The sequence below is a fragment of the Aotus nancymaae genome, unplaced genomic scaffold (genome assembly GCF_030222135.1).
Source record: "Aotus nancymaae isolate 86718 unplaced genomic scaffold, 86718_ANA_hifiasm-v0.15.2.pri h1tg000012l, whole genome shotgun sequence".
NCBI lineage: Eukaryota > Metazoa > Chordata > Mammalia > Primates > Aotidae > Aotus > Aotus nancymaae.
This window is the reverse complement of record NW_026988423.1, coordinates 29,933,653-29,952,581: the sequence shown is the minus strand read 5'-3', so window position 1 is coordinate 29,952,581 and position 18,929 is coordinate 29,933,653. Positions and strand designations below refer to the sequence as shown.

Genomic DNA, 18,929 nt, shown 5'->3' with positions numbered 1-18,929 from the left:
GGCCCTTACGGCAGAAGACCAAGCTATCCAGCATCCTCGGGCTAAAATCATTCCTTTTGATTGGAGTGGTATTAGAAAGTGGTGCTTGGGCTGTCTAAGGTCCCTGAGATCGGGAGGGGGCGGTTTTACAATCTGGCTCTACTATGACTAGCTGTGAAATCTCAGGGATGTCACTTAACCACACATCATCAAGTCATCTAACAAATAAATGAAATTATACTTGTAAAATGCTCAATAAAAGGTACCAATACTGTTAATATCAGGTGGTGTTGCAAGGTGCTTAAGACTTTCTAAGGGAAAAGGGTGGGATCAGCGGCCTTGGTGATACTCTCATTATCAGTGGAAAACGAGAGCAGCCTCTTCCCTGCCTCAGCATCCCCTAAATGAAGTGATCAGGACTGTGTGTTGTTTTAATTCAAACCTCTGACCCTGACGGCCCTGCCAAGGCAGCTGGGACTTGTGATTTATATAATATTAAGATTCTAACAAGAAAGAAGCCACATCAGCATTATAGGAGCCAATTTTATTATAATTGGGAAGGAGTAGAGGGAGGATGGGAGGAGAGAATGCAGACGGCCCCAGTGGGCAGAGGGGCAGGGACTCTGAGAGTTCTGATACCTTCTGGGGTCAAGCCCTAGTGCCTGGCTCCAATATCCCTATTTGTGGGAAAGAGCCAAGCAGCCTCCCTGTCCATGGCCAGCCAGTCTGTAGGCAAAATGCAGCAAAAATATGGCACCTTTTTGGCCTTTCCGGGTCCCACAAGGCGCTTTCCTGCCTCCGTGCCCTCACACGTGCTGGCCCTCCTCCGGAGCGTGCGTCCTCCCGCCTGTCCTCGCGTGTCTTTCTGAGCGTCTGTAAGGGCCTGCCACAGATCACAGCCTCTGCAAGGCCCTTCCCGACTCCCCGAGGCAAAGCTGGTCACAGCAGCCTCTGAATGATTGCTTTTCATGCACCAGATGGCAAGGTATGTGTCCCCCACTAGGCCATGAGCTGCTCTCAGGCAGGGACCCCATCTTATTAGACATTGTTTGTCTCCAGAGTGCAGACCAGTGACAGGCAAAGAGGCCAACATTCAAGGATTGTGTAGGGAACTGATGAGTGAACTGGCACGAGAAGGAGATGCAGGCTTGTTTCCTGAGCAGAGCCAGCGGCCAGGTGCCGGCAAGGAAAACGTATCTGAAGTTAAGAGCTCACAGACTAGATGGAAGGAAAAAAAGGAGGAAAAGCCCCTCTATTCATGGGAAGTCCATGCTAAGTACCCCTTTGGTAATAAGAGAAGAAAGTCCTTAGGGAGGAGGATTTCAGTTGAACTTCGAAGAATGGCCAAGCCATTCTAGTAGAGGAGAGGATGGGTGTTCCAGGCAGGAGCCTTGCACTAAGACTTATATTTAAGTCAGTTGGATGAGAAGCACTTCCACTGTTAAAGACCTCCAGAGAAGGAAATCCTCCAGCCTTCCTTGGAAGAATAATGTTTGCTGTCTCTAAGAAGGCTTCTGCTGCCGGTGCCCCCATTCTAAGTGGATGTCATGAATATGCAGATTAACATCCTCCAGTCCAATGGGGAGCTATGAAAAGCAGTGCCACCCAAAATTGGCTGGCTTTTCTCTTATGAATGAGGATATAAGCCCCTTACCACCCCCTGGTGCAAGTCCTCACCACCTATCCCTCCTGGAACCAGTATCTTAGGATGCACATGATGGAGGCCGTGGGGTGAGTAGCAGCATTTAGCCCAGCTTTGGGAACAGGTGTGTCAGCCAGAACATTCCTGGCACCACATCTGAGTGCTTATCGGAGCAGTCCAGCTTGTACACGCCTCAGACCACATGATTCCTGAGGACAGAGTCAAAATAGTCTTGGCCCCTGGACAGACCACGATTGGGTCAGTGCTCCTTTTAGCACAACTGGCCAGGCTTGGGGCCAAGGACAAGAAGAGGAATCAAATGCGATCATGGCAAACCATCAAGCCACATTGGCTGTGCTCTGATCATTATTGGAGGGAACTCCCTGGAGTTGGAGGGGAAGGGCCCAGACAGTAGCTCTCTGGAAGTAGACAATCCTTCCTTGAAAAAGAAGTACATACAGCTCATGAAAAGCAAGGAAAAAATGAAAAAGAGGTAAAGAACAGACTAGAAGATGCCAGAGCCTTCTCAGGGACAGCTGGAACCTCACACGGCAGGGCAGGGCTGCCTGAAAGTAAAGGACCTTTGGAGAAGGGATCAACTCCTGACTCACCCCTTAGCACTGTGTGACATTTGTTTTTTATTTTTGCTTTTGTTTTTTTGAGATGGAGTCCCACTCTGTTGCCCAGGCTGGAGTGCAGTGGCACAATCTTGGCTCACTGCCACCTCCATCTCCTAGGTTCAAGCAATTCTCCTGCCTCACACTCCCAAGTAGCTGGGATTACAGGCGCCTGTCACCACGCCCAGCTAATTTTTGTATTTTTGGTAGAGACAAGGTTTCACCATGTTGGCCAGGCTGGTCTCGAACTCCTGATCTCAGATGATCCACCCACCTCAGCCTCCCAAAGTGCTGGAATTACAGGTGTGAGCCACCATGCCCAGCCCTTTGTTTGTTTTATGTATTCCATCCTTAGATGGAAATAGCAAAATAGTGCCTACCTCTTGGACATGGGGATGATTTAATGAGATAGTGCAGGGTAAGCGTGTGTGCTCCATTGACTCACTCTGTGCGATGCACTGAAGCTTTCAGGAATCATCTAGTTGAATACTCAAGGACTCCAGCAAAGGGAATTATGGTATTTATACCAAGTAGGTGTTTCATGGCACTGTAGTTGCCACCAGGAAGTTCCTCTGAAATCTGACCTTGACTCTTTCCCATCTCTCTCTGATACCTCCCTTTATAGCCCCATAACACAACTCTCCTCTGGACTAAACTGATGCTGAAAGCATCTTTTAGTTGAAAGAGTGAGTTCTGCCCATGGGCTGGTTCAGAAAGATGCTAAGCCAGTGCTGGTTCACAGGTCCCTGGCCACTTATTTCACGGACAGCCCACTGGCAATTGTCCTTCCACCTCCTAGCCATGCAGACCTCGCCGTCTCCTTGGTGGGCCAGGTCACCAAGGGACACAGCAGATGGGAAGCCCCAGCCTGTTGGCGTCAATAGACACTGAGCTGCTGGTGGAGTGGGGCATGGAGCCCGATTCAGATGAGTGAGCTTCCACTGGGTTTCCTGCCAGCAGCAGCGCCGCACCGGAGTCCACCACATGCTTCTCCCCTTCCTCTCCCTCCTGACAACTAACGTGGCATGGGCTGCTGCCAGCCACCACTCTGGGGTGGTTCTGCTCTAGGAGGGCCAGAGACCCAGAAGGAGGCAGCCAGGATAGGGGGGTCCTTGAAACAACCACATTGCATCACATCTAAAAAGCACGTGGGATGTACCCGATTTCAGAGATGTTAAAATGGAAAAAAAACCCAGAAAACCAAAAACCAAGCCTTTTAGAATAAAGAGAAGTACCGTAAGTCACCAAAGAAACTTCTCTTTCTAGAGTCATTGCCCTTGTTCAGGCTTTCCATTCTTTTATTTTCTCTCTAATTTTTATCTCTGCTCCCCTTCAAACTGTGAATACTCAGAAAAGTACAAAGAAAAGCAAATACCATGTAACCACCTCCAGGTCAAAAAAATAGGATACTACCAGCACCCCATGAACCCCCTTCTGACCCCTCCCAAACACCTCTCCAAAGATCCCCTGACTTTGATGGTAACCACTTTCTTGCTTTTCTTTATAGTTTTACTATCTGTGTTACATCCTTAAACATGATGGCCTAGTTTACATCAGGTTTTGGAACGTGATGTAAACGGAATCGTTCATCCACAGTGGTTCTGTGTAACTATAATTGTTCATTTTAATTGCTGTGTAGTTTTCCACCGTGAAAAGCTGTCCCATTCTTTATCTTCCTGAAATCTCAAAACTATTCTATTTCCCTCTGGTTTCTGTGTCAATCTATCCTTCACAATGCCAGCAAGATGGGTGGGTCTTTCTTAACCTCCTCCCCATCCCCATCCCTGCTTCAGTGAAACCCTTTCGGATGCCCCTTCTATGAGCCCTGAGATCTTGCCCTACCTAGGATCCCTCTTACTACAGGGGTGATCTGTGTAGTTACGTGTCACCCCAAGGGGCAGGCTGACAGTTTTTTAAGAAAAGGGACCATGTAGTTCTTTTCAATCCTACCTCACCAGTGCCAAGGAAAAATGTGTGGCATGTAGGAAGTGTTCAGTATGCATCTGTTGAATGAATGAACATGGGGTCTTGGGAGTAACTGATACTTCTCACCATTTTCTGTGGGCATCTGCAGGTGTAATGGTGAGTGGGGAAAGCATCGGTGATCGGACCCCCCAGGAGCTCCACCTAGAGGCAGACTGCTCTACTTACTAATAATGTTGCTTTTTCAATTATTGTTGAACGCATATTTGGGGAGGATGCGGAAGAGAAAAAAGGGGCACTTAAAAGTCCATTAAGGCACACTGGTCATCTCGCTAAAGAAGACTTGGAGGCAGTACTGTTAGAAGTAGGTGAGAACATGGACTCCACAGTCAGACTGCCCCAGTTTGAATCCTTGTCCTGTCTCTAGCCAGCTTGAGACCTGGGGCAAATTACTTGGTTTCTTCTTCTATAAAATGAAAGAGGTAATTCCACCTGCTTCAAGATTGTTATAACAATTAAATGAGGCTGGGCGTGGTGGCTCACGCCTGTAATCCCAGCAGTTTAGGAGGCCGAGGTGGGCAGATCACCTGAGGTTGGGAATTTGAGACCAACCTGACCAACATGGAGAAACCCTATCTCTACTAAAAATACAAAATTAGCTGGGTGTGGTGGCAGGCACCTGTAATCCCAGCTGCCTGGGAGGCTGAAGCAGGAGAATCATTTGAACCCAGGAGGTTACGGTGAGCCAAGATTGCACCATTGCACTCCAGCCTGGGCCACAAGAGCAAAATTCTGTCTCAAAAAAAAAAAAAAAAAAAGAATTAAATGAGTATATATATATATATGTGTGTGTGTGTGTGTGTGTGTGTGTGTGTGTGTGTGTGTGTAGCTAAACTGATCAGTACCAATAAAGGAGTTAATATATGAACGCTATTTAGAACAGTGGTTAGCCTACTCTGTGAGTGTTTGTTAAATAAATAAATAAAATAAATCAGTGGCTTGACACATGTGGCTGTGTCTCTGAAGAAGCCACAGGTTGTTTCCTGGCAGATGGTAGGAGCCTCCCCTCAGCCCCCTCTGTGAGTGTACAAATACGCTCACTTTTTTGAATGGGTTTTATTTCCTGCCGGCTCCAGCCCCTGTGTATGATGATGGGGACATTTTACTAACCTGGGTCTCAAGCCTCTGGGGAATGCTGTGAGGTTGTAAATCTCCTGCAGCCATTTCTCAGGTGGAATCTCTTAGTGCTGCAGGCCCTGGTGGGGTATCCTGGGGCTCAGTGCAGCCCAGGGATCTCCTGCACACCTTCGTTTTTCAGCTCCTCCATCGAACCCTGCTTGCCTGTTGTCGATAAGGCTCAGTTTTGGATGGAGAAGCGTCAATCTTCTTCCTTCCTTGGGGACTCACTGCCAGCGTGGCACATACCCTGGAACGGTGCTACACCAGGGCATGCCTCCGACAGTCAGCCATCACTCCTGGGGAGCTGGAGGGCAGCTTCTTTCTAGATCCCTACAGGGAAGGATGGGTGATGAAAACTCTCACACCATAGGCAGGAATCTGAGGCCTAACGTTTCTCTGGGACAAAGAGAAATGCAGCAGAGAACCCGGCTGGCCTGACCTCCTGCCTCCTGCTTCCTGGTAGCCTTACACTGAAGCCCTGCAGGCACAGAGGCCTGAGCAGCATCTGGAGTGAAAGCCACGGCTGGGGTAAGGGACCGCATGTGTTCCCAAGCTTTAAGAGTGAGAACGAGGGGCAAAGAAGATTTGACGACCAAAACAACCTGGAGTGAGGGGTCACTCCCTTTGGCCAGTAAAAATCATAGTGGCATTGATGATTATCTGAGAGATAATTGTCATCCAAAATGACCTCTCCTTTTTCTCTTCCTACCCAATCCTAAATCCTAGCCATCCTTCCTAAGTCCCAGCCCAAATGCCAGCTTCTCCAACCAAACCCTGCTAACCAACATCTCGAGATTACACAGGGCCCTGAGGGTCTCTGTGCCCAGCTTCTCCCGCAGGGCAGGAGCCCTTCACACCAGCTGGCATACTCCAATAAGGTCTAAGTGTGCACACAGTGATGTCCTCAGCTCCGGGTGTGGCTTGCAGGGTCTGGAGCAGTGAGGGCTCCCTGGCTGGTCTCCAGGCATAAGCAGCCTAATGGGCTTACTATCATTCTGTATGTGTGCTGACATGAAAAATGTGGCTGCTGGCCTGCAAGGCCACCACTCAGTGCATAGCCATTTGCTCTGATGGGTAGGAAGGCTTTTCTGTTGAACTCATGGCCACCTGCCAGGCACTGTGTTTTCTAACATATTATCAATCATGTTCACCATAGGTAGCATTTTTTTTTTTTGAGATGGAGTTTTGCTCTGTTGCTCAGGCTGGAGTGCAGTGGCACCTTCTCACTGCAACCTCCACCTCCCAGGTTCAAGTGATTCTCCTGCCTCAGCCTCCCAAGTAGCTGGGATTACAGGTGTGTGCTACCACTCCTAGATAATTTTTGTAGTTTTAGAAGATATGAGGTTTCACCATGTTGGCCAGGCTGGTCTCAAACTCCTGACCTCATGATCCACCCACCTCAGCCTCCCAAAGTGTTGAGATTACAGGCATGAGCCACTGTGCCAGGCCCACCATAGGTATCATTTCTATCTCCATTTTGTAAAGAGGAAAGCAATAACAGAGAAGTTCATTAACCTGTTTCAGGTCACACAGTAAGTAAAATTAGAGCTGGGACCAACTACAGGCCTGTCTGCCTCCAAAGCCCTTGCTGCTTGCACTACACCATGCTGCCATGAAGGAACAGGCTGCCTGAGTCTTCTTTTCTGCAGGCAAAACATCCCCAGACCCCTTAGTTGTTCCTCACATAACATGCTTCCTGTTAGAGTCACTGGAACAAACATCTCCCCATCCTGCCTGCCCCCTCTGAACACAATTGTCAAAGACCCTTTTGCAACCTGATTCTTGGGCCTGGACATATTCTCCTGGATGTGTCTGACCAGCACAGATGGTCAGGCTCCTCTCACCAATATCGATTTCCCACTCTTGAGCCCTTCAACTGTCCGTGCTTATATAACAGCACTTGATTATGTCATGGGTTGACCTCTCCTGGCTTAAGTGTATCATTTATTTCCCCAATTACATGATCAGCCCCCTTAGTGCTGAAATCATGTCTCATACCTGACTCGTGGGTGTTTGTGAAGAGACATGTTATTTGGAACTTAGATCACGTTTTTTTCCATAGCCATAAGTTATAAAAACAAGCAGTTTTCCTGGCTAATCCTAAAAGCCACTTTGGTTAAAGGTCTGGTTCAAGTGGGAGGTGTCCACGGGCTTCAGGAAGGACAGGTGTAAGACCACTCTTGCTTTCAGGGTCAGAACTAGACCAGGGAAGACTCCATGATTGATGCATGTGAACCTTCAGCATCTCCTTTTTGTGCCCTATTGATGCAACATCACAAGCCCCTGCGATGATTGCGCAACTCACAAGCCCCTGGGTTCTGTGTCAGCCTACAGTCAGTGTACTGAATCCAGGCCTCTGGCCCTTCTGACTTCAGGGTCAAATGCCCTGAAACTATGTTCACAATGATCTAAATAAGCTTTCATCAGATTCCCAAAAGATAGGCTTATAACAACTGCTAGAAACTTCTCCTCTGGCACCCCATTCTGGCTTGGCTCCTCAAAACGCTGTGTTAGAAAGTGTTCTAACCTTCATCTTCTACCACCAACAAGCACTGGCATTCTTCCCATTCTTCTTCTTCTTTTTTAAATAAAAAACTCAGTTTTTTTGGGGGGATGTGTGGAGAACAGGGTCTTACCCTGTTGTCCAGGCTGGAGGGCAGTGGCATAATGAAGGCTTACTACAGCCTTGACCTCCTGGGCTCAAGTAGTCCTTCCACCTCAGGCCCCTGAATAGCCGGGACCACAGCTGCACACCACCACACCTGACTAGTTTTTTGTATTTTTAGTAGGGAGGGGGTTTCGCCATGTTGCCAAGGCTGGTCTCGAACTCTCAGACTCAAGCTATACAACTACCTCATCCTCCAAAAATGCTGGCATGATTACAGGTGTGAGCCACTGCACCCGGCCTTTATGTTTTTCTTTTTTAAAGAGATGAGGTCTCACTATGTTGCTCAGGCTGGTCTCGAACTCTTAGACTCAAGCGATCCTCCTACCTTGGCCTCCCAAAGTGCTGAGATTACCAATGTGCCTGGCCCCATTGTTACCATGAAGCTGATCTTAGCTGAGTGGGAATAGAAAAGCAAGCCTCTGAACTAATTCACACTAAGCTGAGTAAATGATGGCCTCATAGCCTTTCATAGGCATCACTTTTTACAGGGATTGGATAGTTTAAAATGGGTGTCTGATAGTGGAATTTCATTTAGAAAATGTAATCCTTAATATGTATGCAAGTGGAATTCCAGACAGTGTGAGGAGGTTAAAGGAAAAGCTAGCAGACAAGATACACTGGAACAAGAATGGGCCAGTCTCCCTAAGCCGTTTTCTTGCCTTTTCAGGGGTTACTTTCCTCCACAGGTTCCCCAAAAGTTTGACAGTTTTTCTCAGCATTTTCCAAGGCAAGGCCAATTATGGGAACTCTCAAGGTGAGACTGGAGGCATTTGTAGTAGTAGCGGTGCCTGTATCGGGACAAAGAACCTTCACGTCCATCAGCGTATTCTATTCTTGCAACAACCTATGAGCTGGATATTGTGGTTCCTGTTTTACAGCAGAGGAAACTGACGCTTAATGAGGTCAAGCAATCACCCAGCTTGCCAAACTAGGTAGAGGGGGTGGTGAAACTCATCCCAGGTCCTGCCCCAGGTGTCATGTCCTTTCCATAGGCTATGCGGTTTCTTTTCTTTTTTTTTTTTTGAGACGGAGTTTCGCTCTTGTTACCCAGGCTAGAGTGCAATGGCGTGATCTTGGCTCACCGCAGCCTCTGCCTCCTGGGTTCAAGCAATTCTCCTGCCTCAGCCTCCCGAGTAGCTGGGACTACAGGCGTGCGCCACCATGCCCAGCTAATTTTTGTATTTTTAGTAGAGACGAGGTTTCACCTTGTTGATCAGGATGGTCTCGATCTCTTGACCTCATGATCCACCTGCCTCGCCTCCCAAAGTGCTGGGATTATAGGCTTGAGCCACAGCGCCCGGCCTTCTTTTCTTTTTTTGAGACGGAGTCTTGCTCTTGTTGCCCAGGCTGGCAGGCTGGAGTGCAATGGTGTGACCTCGGCTCACTGCAACCTCTGTCTCCCGGGTTCAAGAGATTCTCTTGCCTCAGCCTCCCCAGTAGCTGGGATTATAGGCATGGGCCACCACGCCTGGCTAATTTTGTAGTTTTAGTAGAAATGGGATTTCTCCATGTTGGTCAGGCTGGTCTCAAACTCCCGACCTCAGGTGATTTGCCCACCTCGGCCTCCCAAAGTGCTGGGATTACAGGAATGAGCCACTGTGCCTGGAAGGCTATATGGTTTCTAAAAAACATCGTCATTCCTGTGTCAGATGTGACCCATCCTGTGTCAGGATGGGTCCTGCAGGTGGGCCTTTGACAGGGATACAGCTAGATAGAGTTGACCCCCAGGATCCTTGGGGGACTATTTCCAGGACCCCTTGGTGAATATCAAGATTCGTGGATGCTCAAGTCCCTGATATAACATGGTGTAATATTTGCATATAACCTACAAACATCCTCCTGTATACTTTAAAACATTTCCAGATTACTTACAATACCTAATACAATGTTAATGCTACATAAATAGTTGTTACACTGTTGTTTAGGGAATAGCAACAAGAAAAAAGATACATGTTCAGTACAGATGCAACTATCCACTTAAAAAAATATTTTCAAACCAAGGTTGGTTGAATCCAGGGATTCAGAACCCATAGAAACAGAGGGCTGACTGTAATCCCTTCAAGACCTAACACAATGCTCTGAGCAGGGGAGGTGGCGAGGCATGCAAAGAATGTGGAGTGACCAAAGGCAACACCGAGGCACAGAGGCAACTGGCTGGGCTTCACCCCCACGTGCCCTCCTTGGCCAGGAGCTCTGTGCAGTGCACAAGCTGTTCCTGGGTGCAGCCACTCTGCTTCCCCAGCCGGAATGACCCCTGCATGTGAGGTTCTCAGGCTGGGGGAAGGATAGCTGGGAATCTGACAGTCTAAGATAACAATAGGCACAGAATCATGCAGAGTATACCCATGTTCATGGCAGCAGGACTTAAAACCCAAGAGGTGAAAGCAACCCCAGTATCCATCATCTGATGAACCAACAAACAAAACAACATGGAATGAAGTACCAATACGCTGTGCTAAGTAAAAGAATCCCACAATTCCATTTATGTGAAATGTCCAGAATAGGCAAATGCATAGAGGCAGAAAGTGAATTTGTGGTTGCTAGGGGCTGGGGAGTGAGGGCTAATAGGTACAGCCTTTCTTTTTGGGGTGATGAAAATATTCTGGAATTAAATAGTGGTAATGATTGCACAACTCTGTAAATATACTAAAAGCCACTGAATTGCACCATTTAAAAGGATAAATTTTATGGTACGTGAATTATGTTTCAATTTAAAAAAGCCTTGGGTGCTTTTTGTGTACTCAGCTTTTGTGACCACAGCAGAGTTCACAGGAGAGCCCTAGAGTGAGCCCTCAGCTCCTTGTGACTGAATGGAAGATGGGGTGGTGGATGGCAGAGAGCAGCTGGATGCCATGCCAGGCTTCTGAATGTGATGAATGGGGTGTGGGAGAAGTCACAGGCAGCCTTACTGTGAGATCTGAAGAGTACGACTGGGCATGTCAAATCCCTACACTTCTCCCAGAATGGGGCTCCACGCCTCCACTGAGAGTTGGGGTTCCCCTTTGCTTTACCTAGACTTTGCATGGGAGCCGAGAGATGCCTGTGGTTTCTTGAGTCAATGTGGTGGGTAAGAGATTAGAGCCTCCAGTTGCATAGATCTGGGTTCAAATCCTGTGCCACCTGTCTTCCATGTGACCCTGAGAAATGTGTTGCCTTCTTTGAGTGTCAGTTTTGTCGCTGGTAAAATGAGGAAAATCGTATTACCTCCTCCTAGGGTGGTTGTGTGGGTTAAATGAGATGATGTGTTAAGGCGTTTAGTGCAGAACCTGGCACGCTGCAATGGTTAATGCAGAAGCAGCTCCTCTGGTGGATGGCAGGGCCTGCTGGGGCCTGGTCTCCAGGATTTCCCCACACACAGAGGATATTCTGCAAAGCTGCTCATGTGCTTGGCTAGCAGCAGCACAGACAGATGTCATATTTTGGGATGGAAATGAGCAGAATCACGTGGCAGGTCAGGAAGACTCTAGGCTCTGGAGCAGAAGGGGTGGGGCAGAAGCCGGAGAGGGGGAACAGTGCCTACCTCTCTATCCTCTAGGAGGAGGACTGTCTGACATGGGCTCTCGGCTGACCTGAGTCTGCTATGGAATGATTGCTTCCAGCAGGAGTTTAGCCTCTTTCAGCCAAATGCAAGAGCAAGAAAATGTCACTGGATTCTTCAGGGACTCCAAGGCGAGCAGCTAATGGATGAAACCATCCCAATCTCACTGAAGCCTTACAGAAAAAAGCCTCGGGATTTCACCTCCATCTCAGGAGCCTTCTATCATCTGAATACTTTTCTGTGGCTGCCAGTGCTGCAGAACAGTAGAAATGACAAGACACAGGACAAAAGGAACCAAAGAATTCTAACTTATGCCCCAGGGAAAGAAGACAACAGGAACAACCAGTATTTACTACAGATGTCCTCACAACCAATCCCTATTTAGCAAAGTTTGTGGATTAATCAGTGCTGTCTCCATTTCTCCTATAAATCGTTAGAACTGCTGTCTGCAGTACTCTGAATGCTTGAGATGAGTAGGCTGTTTTGTAGAATGTCTGTTAACCACACTGTCTGCTTCTCTGAAAGTCAGCAGTGATCGTATCCCGACTGGTTTGTGCCAATTCTATGTATTATTAATGAAGTATGTAAATTTCTGTAATTTAACAAACTATTCTGTAAACCAGTGACATATGAGTGCAAAAAGAGTTGCTGTTGATAAGTAGAAAGTTTTCAAAAGTCTTGAGACCCAAACTTGCTTACAAATGCTGAATAGTTAGGATCGGATGAGACAAACATCAAGGATTGGATTTATTTTACATAATAAAAATCTGGAAGGATCCTGTGGCCAGATTAGTTCCCAAATGTGAAAGTTGTTATTCCACTTTCCATTGAGGTGGAATTTATGGATGTTACACTATATGAGAGGTTTAGGCAAGGAAGATGACTAACAATCAGAAAGAGACCTTAGCTCTATATCAAAAGATTAGCAAACGAATGTATACAGTATGTCCATCTTTTAAAGTAACATAAAGTATCTCTTTTGAATGGTTGTTTCGTTTTGAAACTAACTTTTTCAATCAACAACAAATTAATTGTCCCAACTGCACTGGATATGAGAACATCTATGGCATATTTAGGTCTGTCCTTACTTCATACCCTTCCCACTCATCTTTCCTAGAACTGAACAGCTCCTATCAGCCTGACACAGTGTCTCCCTAGGGTTGCGTTTTTCGAGAACTTCAGTCTCAGAGTTGTTCCTCAGAGCAACAGTGAAAACACCAGAGAGGATGTAAAGCGCTCACATAAGTTTGGGAGAAGCTTTGAACCTTACCCTCTTGCAAATTCACCATGCCCCTTTGTCCAGTGAGAATTAAAAAAAGACACTGTGGGAGGCTGAAAAGGGTGGATCACTTGAGGTTAGGGGTTTGAGACCAGCCTGGCCAACATGGTAAAACCCCATCTCTACTAAAAATATAAAAATTAGCCAGGCGTGGTGGTGGGCACCTGTTAATCCCAGCTACTCGGGAGGCTGAGGCAGAAGAACCACTTGAACCTGGGAGGTGGGGGTTGCAGTGATCCAAGATCGTGCCACTGCACTCCAGCCTGGGCAACAGAGTGAGACTCTGTACTTCCCACAAAATAAATAAATAAATAAATAAGCTAAACTTTGTATAACTCAGATCAGCCCAAACTTCTTTCACCATGGAACCTCTTTTGGGGAGCAATACCTTATAAATCCTGCAAAGCTCCATATCTTGGGAATTAATGTATAGGGCTCATAGAAGAATATAATATATGATCCCTATTTGTGAGAAATTTACAAGAGTCAGAGATACAAGACAGGCATACACATCTACACAAAGAATGGGTAAGTCACAGTATTGTCACCCTTAGGGTCAAATGATAGTAAAATCAGTAGATGTTATAGATCAAAACAACAAATCAGCCATCTACCTCTGATTAATAGTCACAAGTTGTGGGCCTTCAGCCTCCAAAAACTTGCTCTTGGTCCACTGTTATAGGAAGTTCAAAGGAAACTTCTTTCTTTCTTTTTTTTTTTTTTGACAGAGTTTTGCTCTTGTTGCCCAGGCTGGAGTGCAATGGCGTAATCTCGGCTCACTGCAGCCTCTGCCTCCCAGGTTCAAGCGATTCTCCTGCCTCAGACTCCTGAGTAGCTGGGACTACAGGCACCTGCCACCATGTCTGGCTAATTTTTGTATTTTTAGTAGAGATGGGGTTTTACTATGTTAGTCAGGCTGGTCTTGAACTCCTGACCTTGTGATCCTCCCACTTTGGCCTCCCAAAGTGCTGGAATTACAGGAGTGAGCCACCACGCCTGGCCCAGGGAACTTAATTCTTAAGTGCTATGTGCTAGGCCTGGCTCTTTATATATGTTTTCTCATTTAATTTTCACAACCATGGGAAATAAGTATTATCTTCTTTTTTTTTTTTTCAAAGAAATAGAATCAGGGTAATCACACTGCTGGTGGGAGAGCCATAATTCGTACCTTGATCTGTCTGGCTTCAAATCCTGTCTTCTTTCTACTGTGGCTAGTTATGAAGAGCCTTTATAGCCTCTTTCCTGAAGTAGCTGGGGTTTGGGGAGGTTGTGTCCACATGTGCATGGTTGTGTGGTGCAGGCATGGCCTGCCAAGGACAACCGGGGTGTGCTTATTTCTCTGGAGCAGCCTGGACTTCTCGTTCTCATCCTCCCCCTCAGTCCCAAAGTCCTGATCTTTGACTTTAGACTCTCTAGAGGCCGCTGTGATTAACTGGGGGAAGACTCTGCCAATGTTAAGTGCTTCATGAATGGCATCTGCACCTGTGCACACTGCCAGGCTGGAGAGGGCAGCAGGAGTGGGTGGGAAAGTGCGGGCAGAAAGCCCCTCCTCGTGCCTTTCGGCAAGTCCTCCACCCCATCCCCGGTGCTTTCTGTAGAGCCAGCCTGGGTCCTGCCTCGCTCTGTGCTCAGCAACTACCTCCTCTTTTCTCCACCTCCCGTTCCTCTGCATTCACAAGTCTGGGTGGAAGTGACTGTGTAGTGGAAGGACAGGACCCTGAGCTCTGCAGGGAGGCTCACAAGGAAGGGGATGAGAGGGTGGGGCGTGAACTGAGGTCTCAGGTGAGAGGCCGGGTACGGCCAGGAGGGACAGAGATGGGTGTTCCTCCAGTCTCAGGCTAACGACTCTCAGGGGTGAGTTTCAAGTGGGGAGTGGAAGGTAGTAAAGGAGAATCCCACACATGGGGTGATGGGAGTCGGTGAGTGGGTGGTGGCCTGGACATCTAGGCTCCTGGGCAGGGGAATCTGCCTTGCAGCTTCCTCTCTCTCCTCTTGCCTTTTTTTCTCTTCAGAAGTGAGGCTGTAGGTGTGTTCGCAACAGTCTTCAAAAATGCATGAGGGCGAGAGGTGGGGAAGGAAAGGGAGCATTTATTAAGCATCTCAGTGTGCCAAGGTCCTGGTAATTTTTCATTACTTTATCACAATCTTCATAAGAGGTGAGTGTGGCCAAGTTACAGGGTAAAAAATAACAGATTTGAACCCAAGTTTGGCTGCCTCAAAAGCCCTTGAGCTTTCTAGCACATCTGTGATCTTGCATTGTACATCACCCACCACAATGAGTGGAGCCAGATTTAGCTCCACTGGGGGCTGGGGGAGATGGAGATGCTTTAATCTTGGTTGTGCCAGGTCAGTGCACAGAAGAGGCATCCTTCCCTCAAGAGTCCCTCCTCCCACAGGTAGGCTGGGAGCTGTGGCATGGACACTGGACCCACAGGCCACTGAGTCCATCTGAGCCCCCTGGCTTTTGAACAGTTTGGAAAACCAGAAAGGGAGGAGACCTGGGCACTCCCTCTGTGTACTCCAGCCACTGATTCAGAGCTGCTCCATAGAAGCCTGAGGCTGGACCTGCCACTGGGCCTCTGGTGTTATCACCTAGGCACAGGGGTCCCTCCAGACTCCTCTCAACTTAACCCCAGCATTCCAGCCTCTCCTCTCCAAATTAGCTTCCTCATCTGGAAACTCTACGTGTTCGAACTAGTCAGTGCTTTCAAAATATACTCACTCACCAAAGCACGGGGGCAGCCCCATGACTCCGGAGGCAAGGGGATAGTTTTGGGGTGATGCCGAGCTCTGGCTCTCATCTCTCGCTAGGAGGTGATCCTTCCTGTCTCCTGGTCCAGCACTTCCAAGTCAGAGCCCCCAAGACCCAGTCAGTCTTCTGCTGCCACTAAAGTCTGAGAACCACTGAGGCCTGGTCTCCGCGGCTTCTGAAGGCTCTCCCATTTCAGATAAAGGGCTGTTGATGGACTGATTAGTTTCCATGGCCCATTTGATTTGTCTCCTCTCTGGAGAAGGACTTCCTCTTCCTCCTGGTTCTTCCTACAGTTCTCCAGCCAATGGATTCTCAGTCCCTTGGTATTTGTCTTGCTTGTATCTGTGTCTGTCTGTCCTGACATGCCAGGGTAGAATTGCTGGAAGTCTACCCATGGTCACAGCATCTACCTCCCCATCCCAGAATGCACACACACCAGCGCATACACACTCAGCACAGTCACTGGCCTTTATTTACTGCCACCGCCCTTGAAAGTGGTGTTAGGGGATAGCAATTTTGAAATATTTCCTTCCTGACATTCCACCGAAGGCTTGTCTTTTGCAACTAATGCTGCACACAAACACACAGCAATCATCATGTTATGTGCACACAGTAGGCACTTTATAAACACTCCATTGAAACCCAAGGTAGTGTGCCATTTTATAAAAGGAGCTGCTGAGCCTTGTGAAGGAAATAGTTCTGTGTCCTGGAGCTGAGCTGTGACGTGAGGAGCCAGGATTCCAGCCTTGGCGTCCATCTCCACCACACAGTGCTTGGCTCACCCAGTGGGGAGGACTCAGGAGTCCTGGCAGAGTCAACACGTTCTTCCATGGGAGAGGGACACAGTGAGTGCGGCTGCCGCAGGGGGAGGGCTCTGGACCAGAAACAACCCCCTCCCCACACAGCCCTCTCTCTGTTCATGAAACAATGCGGTACACCTGCCCAGTACTCTTCACCATGTGCTTGTCCCCATTACCCCACGTGTTGCCACATTTTTTCCAGACAGCAACGGCAGCAGGTACTAGAGAAAGTCTCCCAGCTTTAGGCCCCATGTGAGGCCCCTGGCCTGGCCTCTAGATGTCATCCCTATCAGAGAGCTCTCCTGGAGGCCGCGCCCTCTGTCTGTGGGTTTGGAGCCGACAGCAGAGTCTGGTACCCACGCAGTGGGTTATTCATACCCCATGCCGTGACTCCACACCCCCAGGACACACACACTCACCATGAGATGCTGGAAGAGCCAAGAACGCATTATATTGGTGGCATGCTTGGGCAAGACTCCTCGTTTGTTCTTGGACTTCTTATCCTCATTGTCCAGGAGGGAGGTGAGGTCAAGGTTAACCTTCAGGGCACGTGAAGAGAAAATCAGCATCAGCAGCCTGTGAGGCCAGCGGCTAGGGACCTGTTGCCATAGCGACGGCAGGCTCAGCTGCCAGTCCCTTTCCCGGCTCATTCCTAGGGCCCTGGGGAGGTTGCCTTTCCCTCTCACCCCACACCAGCCCCTTGGAGAGTGAAGGTGAGGCTCTGGTGAGGGAAGAAGGGAAGAAGGACAAGGAGGAAGAGAAGGGGAAGGGGGAGAGGGAGGGAGAGAGAGAGACAGAGGAAACAGGGCCATGCAGAGAGTATAGAAGATGTGAATTTGCCATAAGCTGTCAAGTAGTTATCAGCATTCTTAAAGTTTGCAAAGCACTTTCCTATCCGTTGCCGTGCTTCATCCTCACAGCAGCCCTATGGGTTGACTGGGCTGTGTGCAGTTGCTATTAATCCCCCTTTCATCAATAAGAACTCTGAGGCTCAGAGAGGTTAGGTGACTTATCCGAGATCCCAGAGTTAATGTCAGATTCCAGACTCTGACTTCGGGTCTTTCTACTCTTCCTTTGTGTGTGCGCTCTCTACCACTGAGGTGCACAGCGGCTCGGTCTACAGACAGCCACAGAAGTGCAGGATCCTTTGATGTAACCCCAGGAGGGAGCAGCACAATCCCAGAAGTTGATAAGACCTTTCCAAGACCCAGCTTCTTATCTGTAAAGTAGGAGGAATGATACCTCTTAGAGGATGATGAGGATTCAATGAGTCACTCGTGTAAAGTGCCTGGCAGATAAGAAGCGATTACAGGTGCCCTAGCCCACACCATGCACATGTGCACACACCTACACACACTCACCTGTGTGTTCTGGATCTGGATGGCTCCCTGGGGGATTGCTTGGGTGACCACCTGACCCTGGGAGGTTACCATGGTAACCGGTTGGTATAAGGCTCCACCTGAGGAGACAACCAGTTTTGGGGTCCCCTGCCATGGGAGTGGGTAGGAGCGAGGGCAAGCAGGGTTCCCAGTTCACTTGGCACTCATGTGTAAAGACCCTCTACTTTGGAGCCCTAGGGTGGTGAGCTATGGCTCTTCTGCCTCAGGGCTGGATAGGGGAGGGTGGCTACAGCCTAGGGCAGAGCCTCTTGTGGGAGGTGCTTAGGGGAAGGGACAACAGGCTTACTTGGTCCTCTCAGGGGCTCATGAGATTTTGACCCAAATTTGTTCTAAACCATCACAATTGGGTCTTGGTGCTAACCATCTATAAACTTACAGAACACTTTAGTCAAGAAATTGAGCTGGGACCTTGGTGGAGGACACCCCCCCACCCCTGGAACCCCCTCGGGGCCACCCTTTCTCCTCCCAGGGAATCCCCATAATCCCCCTTCCCGGTCCTTGCACCGACCTGACACGACTTGTGAGTTGACGGTTGTCATGGCGATGTTGCCCTGCTGGAGCGCTGAGGCTGGGACCACAATCCCCTGGGGGTTATTGGAGACTCCAGACATGGAATTGGGGGAATTCTGCAGGAGGTCCTGGCAGTGAGGGAGGCGTGGTTTGTGACAATGTCACTGAGAGCTCAGATGCTACAGCCCCAGAGTCCTCTTCTGTCCTTTCCCCTTCCTGCCTATGCCCTCCCTCCTTCCAGCTCCTCCCCAGACCCACGTCCAGAAGGCAATTCTCATGGTTTCCTAGAAAGAGTGAATAAGAAGGCTCAATATATATTTTTAAAACAACCCCCAAGTAGTCACCCATTTAACCATTCCATTGCCCTGCAAACCTAAGGCACAAATTATCTGATAACACTGTGGTCTCCTCCTTGGCTATACTTTGAAATCTTCAGCAATGATGCTTAGGTTCCAATCTCAGAGAGTCTCATTTAATTGGTCAGGAGTGTGTACTGGGCTCTGGATTATTTCTTCTTGATCAGCTTCATCATATTCAATGGGCTCTGGGTTATTAAAAAGCTCCCCAGGTGATTCTACTGTGCAGCTGGGTCTGAGAACCTGGCTTCACCTGGTTGGCACCTGCTCATCCTTCAGACATGCT

The 18,929-nt window shown here is 48.5% G+C and overlaps 1 protein-coding gene across 7 annotated transcripts in view; it reads right to left on the bottom strand.

The window, feature by feature from the left end:
• Positions 1–18,929, bottom strand: part of PKNOX2 (PBX/knotted 1 homeobox 2) — a 266,160-nt gene that overhangs the window by 5,389 nt on the left and 241,842 nt on the right. For 5 of the 7 annotated variants that reach the window (XM_064375536.1, XM_064375535.1, XM_021671229.2 and 2 more), the window contains 3 exons: positions 18,286–18,415; positions 17,739–17,836; positions 16,797–16,916 (listed from right to left, as the gene is read on the bottom strand). The exons of 1 other annotated variant lie outside the window; for it this stretch is intronic. In XM_064375536.1, coding sequence (XP_064231606.1) covers positions 16,797–16,916; positions 17,739–17,836; positions 18,286–18,415 — 348 coding nt within the window. The remainder of the gene's footprint in view (positions 1–16,796; positions 16,917–17,738; positions 17,837–18,285; positions 18,416–18,929) is intronic. One more of the 7 variants, XM_021671230.2, reaches the window with a different exon arrangement.